General features: G+C 33.9%; 2 protein-coding genes across 3 annotated transcripts; one reads left to right on the top strand and one right to left on the bottom strand.

The window, feature by feature from the left end:
• Positions 1-310: 310 nt before the first annotated feature.
• On the top strand, positions 311-2,681 carry LOC105764791 (uncharacterized). The gene is made up of 9 exons (XM_012583548.2): positions 311-707; positions 792-867; positions 1,035-1,074; positions 1,164-1,222; positions 1,317-1,354; positions 1,605-1,668; positions 1,916-1,969; positions 2,072-2,170; positions 2,351-2,681. The coding sequence occupies exons 1-9, from the start codon at positions 520-522 to the stop codon at positions 2,405-2,407; spliced, it is 675 nt and encodes a 224-aa protein (XP_012439002.1). The 5' UTR covers positions 311-519; the 3' UTR covers positions 2,408-2,681.
• On the bottom strand, positions 2,541-8,970 carry LOC105764790 (ubiquitin-like modifier-activating enzyme 5). Of its 2 annotated transcripts, none has more exons than XM_052625475.1 (14): positions 8,592-8,970; positions 7,984-8,065; positions 7,765-7,878; positions 7,493-7,621; positions 7,201-7,269; positions 6,964-7,116; positions 6,808-6,844; positions 6,260-6,342; positions 6,091-6,165; positions 5,603-5,677; positions 5,363-5,449; positions 5,161-5,285; positions 4,827-4,876; positions 2,541-2,963 (listed from the first exon to the last, which is right to left on the bottom strand). In XM_052625475.1, exons 1-14 carry the CDS (start codon positions 8,606-8,608, stop codon positions 2,824-2,826), a joined length of 1,236 nt encoding a protein of 411 aa, XP_052481435.1. In that variant the 5' UTR covers positions 8,609-8,970; the 3' UTR covers positions 2,541-2,823. The 2 variants fall into 2 exon arrangements, with proteins under 2 accessions (XP_052481435.1, XP_012439001.1); XM_012583547.2 differs by having other exon boundaries at positions 7,997-8,065; positions 8,592-8,966.
• Positions 8,971-11,804: the final 2,834 nt, after the last annotated feature.

The raw sequence follows: 11,804 nt of genomic DNA, 5'->3' as shown, positions 1-11,804 counted from the left end.
AGGCCTATCCCACTATGCTGTCACGTGTTTGATGTCGAAGGAAGTATAATATAAAAAAAGTAAAATGAATTAATTCTTTAACTTTTTAAGTACAAAGAATAAATCTCAAATTTTATTAAAATATAAACAAGTATATTTTAATTAGAAAATTATGGTATTTAAATTTTAAAAAATTTAAAGGAAGTAATGAAGTTGAAGTTAAGAATGGAAATATTGATACATCTATGTCAAAATTTGCTTAAATGAGTAATTAAAATTTCTATTTAACATGTATATACCACAAGTTCAGATCCTTTCTTCTCCTCACCAATATTGGAATAAAAGATTTGAATACCGACTTACTCTGAAGCGCACGTGCGATGCACTCTCCCGCCCTTCCTCAGCTTTCCCGCTATTTTCCCAGCAGCTCAGCTCTTTAACCCGAAGAAAGTACTAACATTTTCTAAAGGAAGTAAAAAAATCCCAGTAGATTTTCTGGCATTTTCCTCCAAGGAACAACCCCTTTGTCCCCTTTCCCTCATGAACTGCCGCGATGTTGCTCTGGTCTCAACGGCCACTATCTTTGGGGCTTTAGCCTCTGCTTTTGCTTACTATACATTCTTCTCCAACCCTATTAAACCGTCTTCTCGAATCAATTCGTCTGCAAACGGCGACGTTTCAAAGCAACGCTCTTCTCAGGATCCTTTCGATCCTTCAAAACGCAAAGGGTTAGTAAAATATTCGCTTGAATTTCGTATTCTTGGTTAAAAATCTAATCTTTCTTTAAAGGGTTATTTTTGTTTGTGTTTCAGATATTTGTCATGGGATGATTATTTTATGGCAATTGCTTTTTTATCCGCTAAGAGATCCAAAGACCCAAACAGGCAGGTCATGATTTTAGGTTAAAAGGTTTCATTTTTCCATTAAATTATATATAATCGCAGCTATCCATAGTGCTTAATTTTGCAACTGGCTTGTTTATTTGTTTGAATATCTAACTTCTGGATAAGATAAAATTGAGACGTTTGATTTTAATATTTGTATTGGTTTTTCAGGTTGGTGCATGCTTGGTGAGTCAAAATGGTATAATACTTGGTAAGTTTTTTGCTTGAATTTCAATCTTTAAATTTAGCAAATACTAGGCAGCATAGTTTATGGATGTTTTTTTTCTTAACTTTGTTCAGGCATTGGCTATAATGGGTTTCCAAGAGGTTGTTCTGATGACCAGCTTCCTTGGGCAAAGGTTTGATATATGTTATCAATGAATAAACTTCCAAGTTCCAACATTTTCAAGGCATAGTCCATTTAATAAATTTGTGCTTTTAATGATATCTCAGATGTCCAAATCTGGGGATCCATTGGAGACAAAGTATCCGTGAGTACCATGTTTTCTTTAGCTCTTACTCATCCTGATTTGCAACTGATGGCTTAATATTGTTACTTATGTTTCTCTCTGTATTCGTTATTCATGGTCATTCATCTAGTGCATTAATCATATTGTGTGCCCTGAACCTTTGGGATGAGTTAGTTGCAGCTGCTTTTATCAAATCGAAAATCGTTGTTGCGATGATTGAATGCGTTCTTAATACTCAGGTCCGATACTTATTTTGAATGTTCTATTGTAGGTATGTTTGTCATGCTGAAGTCAATGCTATCTTGAATACAAATCATGCATCCGCAGCTGGCCAGGTCAGTTACTCAAACGCTCTATCGCCTCACTGAATGCACGAACCGAGGATGCTTGAAAACATGCATGATTTGAAATTTAATAGACCCCAAGTTAAAGCACAGTATCAAAATTTTATAATTTTACTAGTATTTTCTTCTGGTTTTTCTTACAAGTTCCTGCTACTACAAGTTTCCAATTGGTTTCCCTGTAAAGGTTCACCAGTAATGGCACTGAGAGGATCTTCCATGTTGTTGTAAAATTTTGCAGAGGCTTTACGTGACCATGTTTCCTTGCAATGAATGTGCAAAGATAATCATTCAGGTTTGATACTAATTTTATGGTTGCTAGTAAATAAAGACTCGTCGTTTTGCTCTTTTTCATCCGCATTGTGGTTTACCACCTATGAATTTGGCTATAATGCAGTCAGGTGTCTCAGAAGTCATATATTTTATAGAAAAAAGACTGAATACAGACACAGCATATGTTGCTTCGCACAAGCTGCTATCAATGGCTGGTGTTAAGGTAATCCTTCGTCCATTGTTCGATGATAACAATGATATTAGCTTTACTCAGTAAAGCTATCAAGGGCTGGTAGTTTTTCAGCACAAAAATGTCTTCACATGATTTATCTTATTCAGTTTTCCGTAAGATTTTCTTTATTTGTGTTTAAGTTCCTTAAACGAATCTGTATTTTCTTTGCAGGTCAGAAAACATCAGCCACAGATGGACCAAATTTTACTCAAGTTCATGGAGCTGTAGTTTTAGATTCGTGTCTCAGTTTTCATCTTGACAAACAAGATTGTCGCTTCTTTTTATATCTTGCCTCAAGACGTTCGCTGTTGTAACTGTAACACACCGTAACAGTCACTATTTATGTCTTTCAGATTCGAGATGATAATTGAATACATATGTATTTCCAACAAGAATATGCTCATTTGAGATCATTGCATGATCCAAAGTTTTGGGCATTGTCTGTATCTGTTAAATGAAAGAAAAATTGTTCAAACCCTATAATGTATAAAATTTTTGGGAATGGCTGGATCATTTTTGCTTGAATGTTGAACCCCAAGAACTGCTGCATTTCCCCCTCAATGGTAACAAACGATGAACTCTAGGAGTGTTCCTAATTTGCCAAAGAAGTCACCTATCTCTCAACTATAAGTTATGTTGGGACGTTATGCAGCGTTCAGAGCCTCAAGTTGCCGCCGCAGATCTTCAAGGTCATCAATAGCGGAATCTGTGGCTCCAGATGCCTGGGGCTTTTGAAATTCATCGGCACTTGGGAGCTCACGAGTGAGACCTTCTGGAAGCGCATCTGAATGAATGGAGAGAAAAGTAGCTTAGGGAAATGACAGAACAATATAACAAGCAAATGAGACGCTTTAAAACTTCAAGGTAACTCCAAAGCAACAATCAAATAAGTTACACTTTTCAGAAAGGTATAAAATTAACCTAAGGGCACCATAGTGTGAAGTGGTTGCAGTTTTACATTTAACGACTCTGCAGTCATGCTGAATGTAGAAGAAAACCAGTCCCCCAATGAGATTCTTTGGAGGCTTAATCCTTATAGGGTCACAACTGCATGCTACCGGCTATTAGGTTGCGCTAAGCAACTAAAACAGTTTTTTTTTTGGTATGGAAACTTCCCTTTTAACAGTCAAAATTCCAATGTTTAAGAGATCTAGTGTTGTCAAGGGCACAATGTGCGCACTCTAGGCACTAGAACACTTATATTGACTTAGCCACAAAGCACAAGAGAAGCACTTGCCCAGTGAAGTAAAGCACAATACGTAGTGCAAGTTTTTGTAAGTTTGTGTACATGCACAGACACATATATATCAAGCTTAACATTATAATGAACTCTAAAGTGCGGTCTAGTTTATCTACAAAACATGCAATTCTTTTATCAGTCAATACGCATATTTTTCTTATGGTAACTGTTTGTTGAATGCTCAAATATTGCAAAGTATAGAGTTTGATACAATTAACCCTATCTATAACAGCCCATACTCTGACAACATTTCATTAGAACAGCCAAGTTTGTAGTAGAACTGATTTATGTTTTATTGGTATCCTTAATAACAACAACAACAACAACAACCATATACTATGCAATTGTTTTATTGGTTAAGATGCATGATTTTCTTACAGTCACTATTTTTTGTTGAATGCTCAAATATTGCAAAGTATAAAGTTGATACAATCAACTCTATCTACAACAACTACCTTCTATAACAACATTTTATTATATCAGCTAAGTTTGTAGTAGAACTGATTTTTTATGGTTTATTGTTACCCTCTATAACAACCACCATAAACTATGAAGTACACTTTTACTAAATTAGTTTTCTATAAATTAGTTTTCTATAATAGCTTCTCGCCTCAAATTTTAGTAAATTTAGTTCTATTCCTAAGTAAAACAAAATCATAAATTTTAGTTACGATCTTATTTCAATAAAATGTTTAAATTTTACATAAATAAAATATATTAATCATAATAGTCTTTAATAAATAAATTTACATTTGTGAATTTTATTAAAAATATGATCTAAATCTCACTAATTAATAATTAATATATAGTTTTTAAAATTTGAAAATTAAAAAAATTCAAATATGATCTAAACCTTAAATGCTATTATAGGTGTATAACAAACATCTGTATATAACATTCAAAATATCGGTAGACAAATGAAAATATTAAAAAGAGGATTAACTGTATTATCCCTTTCTTCCTAGTAAAGATATATCAAATGATAAAAAAAAAAGTGAAAAAAATAGATGATTTTAAAAGAGAAATTCAATCAGGCAGCTTATTTACACCTATTGTCTTGCAAAAAAGCACACCTAGGAGCACTAGGCATGCACCTCATCAAATTGGCCTCCCCTAAAAGGGTCCGAAGTGCTTTTGTTGTATAATGCTAAGGTGCAGGTGTGCCTAGGTGCACACCTTGATAACACTAAGGAGATCAATGGATTAAAAGGCAACTGGAATAAGATGGCAATTCTTCTCAAAATTTTTGTATAGGAGACCTCTAAAACTCTATTCATATATTTAAAACTTTATGAGCAGATAATGCAATCATATATAAAAGAAAATCAGCAAAAAGAAGAAAAAGAAAAAGAAGAAGAAGAAAACTGGAAGAATGTTCAAAATAGAGAACATAAAAAAGAAATACACCTGAACTTGTGCCACATATACTCTTTGCAGGCTCATTATCATCGACAATGCTGCAAAACAAGACAAAATACATAAGCTGGTTAACCTCCCGAAGTAAAACCATATAATGATATGATCCATGAACAGAATATATGCAAAACAATCTATAACATATTTTATTCTTTTAACATCATAAGAAATACGTCAGTAAATCATTTATATAAATTTGCAAATCCAGTCAAATGTCGGAACCATATAACAATGAAAACCCAAAACAAAGAGTATTAGTTTTCAGAATCTGAACTGAAGGTTGTGTAACATGCACTGGTCCATCTCCCAGTGTTGTGATTTCTACCTTATGTTCCACTCATTATCAACATGGAGTGGCATATCTCCTGCTGCGGCAGCGGCAGCAGCTTCAGCCTCCATCTTGGCTTTAGCTGCAGCATCCCTGGCTGGCTTTGCAAGAATGTATTCTTTCTGCAAAACAATAATCCATTCCATCATCAGAAGAAAACCCAAGTGACCAGAAAGACAGAGAAATCTCTTTCTCTTACCTGCTGCTCCAGACAGGCAGCATTTGAACATTGGGGATTTGGCTTCATTGTCATTGTTGGGAAGAAGTCTTTAAGAGAATTGTACCCCTACAATCAAGCAATGAAGCCAAAATCTATCATAAACCAAAGGCGATTGCAAGAAGCCATTAATAATCTGGTAAGAACACCTCACATAAAGCAAATAATTAAACAACAGACACTGTATACAGAAATGGGAGGAAGAGCTAATGTAGGATTTACCAAGTAGGGAGAAACGTGTCCAAATCCCAACAAGAACTTTAGCGTATTTTGGACTAGAAGCCCAGCAACAACTCCCTGATAAGTTAGTTCACATACTGGATGTTAGGAAAAGCACGGAAAAAAATTATTTTAGGTACCAAACAGTAATATTGACAAATTAATGATTATTGCTGATACATATGCTAAATTCAATTTAATGATTTAGGTACCAAATGGATGAACAAAGTACATTTGCAGCACATATCCATGCATGGCATAAAAAGTACACAGGCATGCACATATTGACATGCAAGCCTTGATGCATTGATATATGTATATGTGTACGTGTGTATATGTGAGTATAGACAGAAACAATCATGTCTTATATTTGTACCTATATGTATAGGTTGATGAATTCATGTCTATATGTTCATATGCACATGCATGCAGGCATGCATACTACAAATGAGAAAAAGCCAAAGGATGCTGCTAAAAATGAAAAGCCTTACCATGGTAGTTGGCAAAGATGCGGCACAAACCCCTTCACGCTTGAGTGTTCGTTCATCCACTCCAGATGCTACAACCTATATAAAGGAATAAACAGCATACTGACTTTTCACATTCTTATTATTTCACATCCACATTAAGCTAATATCTTAGATTAATGGATGAATGTACCAAAGGAGGTGCACATGCAAAACAAGCAGTTTCTCCCGGAATCAGCAACTGTATATGACCTGAAACTGCATCCTCAGATACACCTGTCCAAAAATTTCCTCTCTTCAGTAATCAGAAGCAGCGGATGGGCAATCCAATAAAACCTTTTATATCTTTACTTGGAATCTTCTCAGAATATTCTCCGCAGAAGTGCAATATGGATAAACACATGGTATGCAAACCACTAAAAGTTCAAATTGACACATGAAGAGGAATTACACTGTAGTTATCATACATGTGTCAATGATAAGTCCAAGTATACTCATAATCTTTTTTTTCATTATACGAATATTGAATTAATTAGAGTCAAAACTCCATATGCATCCTTCAAAATCTTGTAGTTTAACCATTTAATGAGGAAGTCTATCAATTTCACAGGATTACAAGCATCTTTCAAAAGGAAACTTTGTGATCCAATTGAAAAACTAAAAATAATAGAAGGCATTTCTTAACTACCATTGAATTAAATTAACTTGATTACTAGTAGCTAATGAAAAATAAGTTCTTACCAGACTCCATCCATGCCTGATTCAACTCATTGCAAGCCTGTATGTTTTAAAAAGAAATCAAAAACAGTTCATATATAAGGAGGTCATCAAACTCAGCACCTATTAACTTAGATCCAAAAGAAAAACAAGCATGTTTAGTGTAAAAGTCATGATAACCTGGTTGACCACCATCCTTGCTTCGTAATTGTCTACACAACTTAAAACAAGATCCACTCCGCTACCTTCCTTACTTGGGCGAAATGTTTTATTCTTTAAGCTTGACATAAAGGTTTCAAATCCTTGTACGGAAGTGATATTCAGCGTATAGCTCTAAAAAAATTAACCAAGCACATGCTTAATGCTTTTACCCATAAAACATTACTAAATAAAGGGAGTGGAAAAAAAGGCACTTACCTCAAGCACAACATCAGGATTGATATCTGAAAGGGTCTGAACAGCAGCATCAGTCTTTGTCATACCAACCTTAACCAAAAGAAATTTGGAAATCAGATTATTCATATAAAGGTACAGAAACAAGCTTCTGTCTTTATCAATGCAAAAAATGTAGCTGCAGCAAAAACAATTAGTGGTACTTCGATAATGTTTTATTATTTTTAGGGAATCTTTGGCTTAACATTTAATAGAACATGTCATTTTCCAACTAGAAGACAAAACAAAACAGTTAGGAAAGGGCATGTATACTCACCTGATCTGGGCGAAAGAATAGCCTATTCATGTTAGCCAACTCCACTTTATCATAATCATACAACAAAAGTCGACCAATGCCGCACCTTGTCAGCATCTCAGCTGCAACACTGCCAACACCACCAATACCCTGCAAGTTCAAGAAGATTATCAATGACAACTGAATCAGGAAATAAGAACTGTCAATCTAGAGTAAAATGATGGAACTGAGAGTATGTGCTAGGCAAGGCTTTATTGAAAAGGGATCTAGCAAGCAGAAGATAAAATACATACAACTACGGCAACTGAGAACTCCCGGATCCTTTCATAGTTCTCCACGATACCCATTCTTTGAAGTGCCATGAGCCTACTATAGGGATTGCTATCAACCACCTCAGCACTCATATCCTGCCACCAGATTTGATTAGATATGCATTAGTATCACAACCATAAACCATAACCAGAAAAATATGCAGAAAAGGAACTGGCAAAAAATTGTCAAGGAAAAAGTACATGAAATGAAAACCTTGACTTTTGATCGTCGAACAGGTACAGACTTAGCAAGATGAGTAAGACGATCAACACGCAATTGCAGCTGGAACAGGTATAAACAAGTTAGAACCAAAATAAAAGGCTCAAACATTGCTAAATACAACTTTTTCTATCTTCATAACTACAATTTTTCACTCATAACTACAATTTTTCAAGTTTTCCTGCATGTTATAAACAAATTCTTCATCACAGAAACATTAATTCAACTCTGCCTAATAGAATCTAGTCATCCTTGAAAATAACACAGACACTACATTACCAATCTTCATTGGTAGATAACATAAAATGCATGAATAAGTTATTCACATACACAAATTAGCAAATTAACTGAAAAAAGGAACCCTCAAAGAACCCAATTAAAACATAAAATGTAGCAGACGAGACAACTGATAGATCGACAAAGATCAACCCAGACCCGAAATGAATCCCATTATTCACAATTCAACAAGAACAAAACACAATAAAGCTGCGAACTTTCTAGATCCCCCCAATGGTCTAAAAGATACTTCTCATTAAACCAAATACTAGTAGACATGCCTGCATGTAATTTTAGATTGATGAAAATGTACCTTGTCAATTGAAGCATGAAGAGAAGGATCAGACAAAGATTGCCTTAGAGACAATAGATCATCAAGCATCTCTTTCAATTCCACCTCCATTGTTGATCTTTCTGTTCTTCTCTGAAGACCCAAATTTTGTGCTTGTGTTGGAATCCCAGAAATCCTGCAAAACTGCTATGGCAGTGGTTTTTTTGCTGCCCCTTTAATTTCGATTCCGGTTTTGCACGCTCAGGGTCAACTGTTTGCCAAAGCTGCTTTTTTGATGTAAGAATCAGTTTTCTAATAGCGTTTCGATTTGGGTTTCAAGAGTGCGAAACTAAAAATTAAAAAGATCAGTGAAACAATTGGGCTCAAACTATCAGAGGCTAGTTTTCGTCTGGGTTTATCCGCCTCAGAGAGATGGATTTCAGGGATTTAAGTCCAAGGTCATGAAAGCCCCATCAAAAGCAGCAACAATCATCTGTTTTAGGTTAAAATCTGCCATAAATACTTGTACTCTTCAAAAACTTGAAATTTGATCCCATTACTTTTATTTTCAGAAATTTAGTTCCTCTACTTTTTCAAATTTCAAAATCCATGCGCAACTGTTGATACTATTAATTTTTGTTAAATTCAAGTTAATTATAACATCATTTTTTCAATTACATGCTATCAAGTGAGTTTTTATTATTATTTCAAAATGTTACACCAACAAATTTAATGAAAAAAATTTAACAGTGTCAACAGTTAGATTTTGTTGATACTGTGATACAACAAGGAATGAGGAGGAGGATATGATGGTGATGACGAAGGCCGATTCACCCAGGTAGGGTGGAGAGTCGAAGGTTACTAAGAAGATCATGTTCTTAACAAAAGGTCAAGAGCTTGGAGGAGCGAATGGTCGACCTCTCACATGTTTGGGTGGTTAAGACGGGAGGTGAGGTTTCTAGCGACCTTCCAATTGGTAGTTGGTGGAGTTCATCCGTTAGGTGGCTTTCGGGAGGCTTTTTGTCTTGTCATGTGTCTTCATTCGTGCGGAGGTATAAAATACTTATATTTTGAAATCTAAAACGTAGAGTGACTAAATTCCTAAAAATAAAAGTACATATGCTAAATTCTAAACTTTTAAAAAGTATAAGGACTTATGGTATATTTTAACCTTTGTTATACGTAAAGTTATATGTTTTTGTTAAAATTTGTAAGAGACCCCTATACTTTTTTAAATTTTAAGATTAATTCATGTACTTTATGTAACAGCCCGATTTTTAGTGATGTCCGAAATAGTGGTTCGAGGCCACCAAATCTGGCGAGTAAGCTCATAAATTTTATTATTTAATATTTACGAGTCAAATATGGTTTAAAAAATTTTGAATTAGTAATTTATGTCTTATAATGAATTATTAGATTTGAGTGATAAAACCCTAGTTCAAATGGTTTTAGAAAATGAGGTATTGGGACATCGTTTCTATAAACAGAGCCGTAAATATTTTTATAAATATTTACGGAGTGTCATTAAGGTAGTATTAAATTTTCTTTGAAAATTTTTAACGTTCGACAGCTTAATTAATTAAAAAGGTCTAAATTGAAAAAGGTGCAAAACTTACTAATTATAATAAAGTGACTAAATGGCTTGATTAATAAATAAAGAAGGACCTAAATAGCAATTATGCCTAAATGAAAAGATGAGACGGCATAACATGGAAAAAAAATAAAGCCATTAATGGCAAAATTGAAATTAAATTGAAATTAAAATGAAATAAAAGTGAAATTAGAAAGTTTCTAGGCAATTCTTTATTCTTCTTCCAATTTTCGGTTCAAAAATAGACATGGGAGAGCTCCTTCAGCTGGTTCTTCAATTTTGCTTCATGTGAGTTCAATTCTTACCCATTTCTTGTAACTTTTATGTTTTTGAGATTGTTACAATTAGGTCCAACTAAATCTAACTCTAGTTTTTTTTTTTTGTTAAAGATTTTGAATGTTGCCATTGATGAATCTATATGATTTTAGTTATTAAAGGATGAAATTGAGATGTTGGTTGATATTTAAAAGTATTTTATTAAGTAATTTTGATGAATTTTTTGATTAGGGACTAATTTGTTGAAATAGTAAAAATACAAGGGCTTGTTATGAAATTATTGAAAAATTGGGATGTATTGAATGCCATGAATATTTGGCTAGCATGGTTTTGCATTAAAAATGGTTAATTTGCATGATTTGGGTTTAGGGACGAAATTGAATAAAAGTAAAATTTTAGGGACAATTTTGTAAAAATTTCAAAAATGACCAAATTGCATGAAATGTATTGCTTTATTATTTAAATTAATTAATTGAATGAAATTATTAATTTAGGTCAAGATCGGGTGAAAAATCGAGGGAAATGAAAAATCACGAAAATGCCCCAAAATTTCTGTTTGGAGTGATTTGGGTAGATCAACTCTCACGAGCTTCTGTTCAGCTCTTATGAGCTTCTGTTGGTGTGTTCTTGTGGACTAGCTCTATAAGCTTCTATTGATGATGTACTCTTATCCGTAAGTCGTTCTTCGTATAGAAAATCTCGGTAAGGTAAATTGTTAAATGAATTTGAAAGATTTGTTAATTATTGAATATTGACCAGAACATAAATGAAAATGAGATATGTTGTGACTAAATGAGATGCATGAGTTATGTACTCATGAATTGAGTATTGAATGGCTAATGCCAATGTATAAACAATTGTGGTTTGATATGTGAATAATTATTTATATAGCAATTGTGTGAACTGGGACATTGTTAATCAAATAAAAGATGTTAGCATGTGCAATTTGAGTATTTGACACTTTGTTATTGAATTGAATTCAAGTTGATTGAATGGATTGAAATTGATATATATTGAATGTATTGATTATTTGAATTGAAATGAATATTGGTTGTATTTGAAAAATGAATTGGAACCATATTAATTGTATCGAGCTAAGTCGGATATAGATGACATGCCATAGGATTGGAAGAGTTTAGGGATTTCTTTGACTTCGAGTCGATGAGACACTGGGTGTCAATTTATTACTTTAGATTTATTCAATGAGGCACTGAGTGCCAATTTACTTCAGTTTAACCTATGAGACACTAGGTGTCAATTTACTACTTCGAATTATCCGATGAGGCACTGGGTGCCAAAATGGTGTGTTTGGTTGGATCAGTGTATCTGTCAGAGTCCGAGTCGTGTTAATAGGGGTAATTAAATAAAGCAGTACTATAATTGAGTTG

The sequence above is a fragment of the Gossypium raimondii genome, chromosome 12 (assembly GCF_025698545.1).
Source record: "Gossypium raimondii isolate GPD5lz chromosome 12, ASM2569854v1, whole genome shotgun sequence".
NCBI lineage: Eukaryota > Viridiplantae > Streptophyta > Magnoliopsida > Malvales > Malvaceae > Gossypium > Gossypium raimondii.
The sequence above is the reverse complement of the archived record's forward strand: the minus strand, read 5'-3'. Positions and strand labels throughout refer to the sequence as shown.

What these genes read in the sequence shown, in the direction of transcription:
- LOC105764791 (XM_012583548.2), top strand. Translation starts at nt 520, where the DNA reads ATGAACTGCCGCGATGTTGCTCTGGTCTCAACGGCCACTATCTTTGGG. An exon ending in GATCCTTCAAAACGCAAAGG is followed by an intron (nt 708 to 791) that starts GTTAGTAAAATA and finishes TTTGTGTTTCAG; the next exon opens with ATATTTGTCATGGGATGATT. An exon ending in TCAAAATGGTATAATACTTG is followed by an intron (nt 1,075 to 1,163) that starts GTAAGTTTTTTG and finishes AACTTTGTTCAG; the next exon opens with GCATTGGCTATAATGGGTTT.
- LOC105764790 (XM_012583547.2), bottom strand. Translation starts at nt 8,681, where the DNA reads ATGGAGGTGGAATTGAAAGAGATGCTTGATGATCTATTGTCTCTAAGG. An exon ending in TCAGGCATGGATGGAGTCTG is followed by an intron (nt 6,343 to 6,807) that starts GTAAGAACTTAT and finishes ATTTTTGGACAG; the next exon opens with GTGTATCTGAGGATGCAGTT. An exon ending in GATAATGAGTGGAACATAAG is followed by an intron (nt 4,877 to 5,160) that starts GTAGAAATCACA and finishes CTTGTTTTGCAG; the next exon opens with CATTGTCGATGATAATGAGC.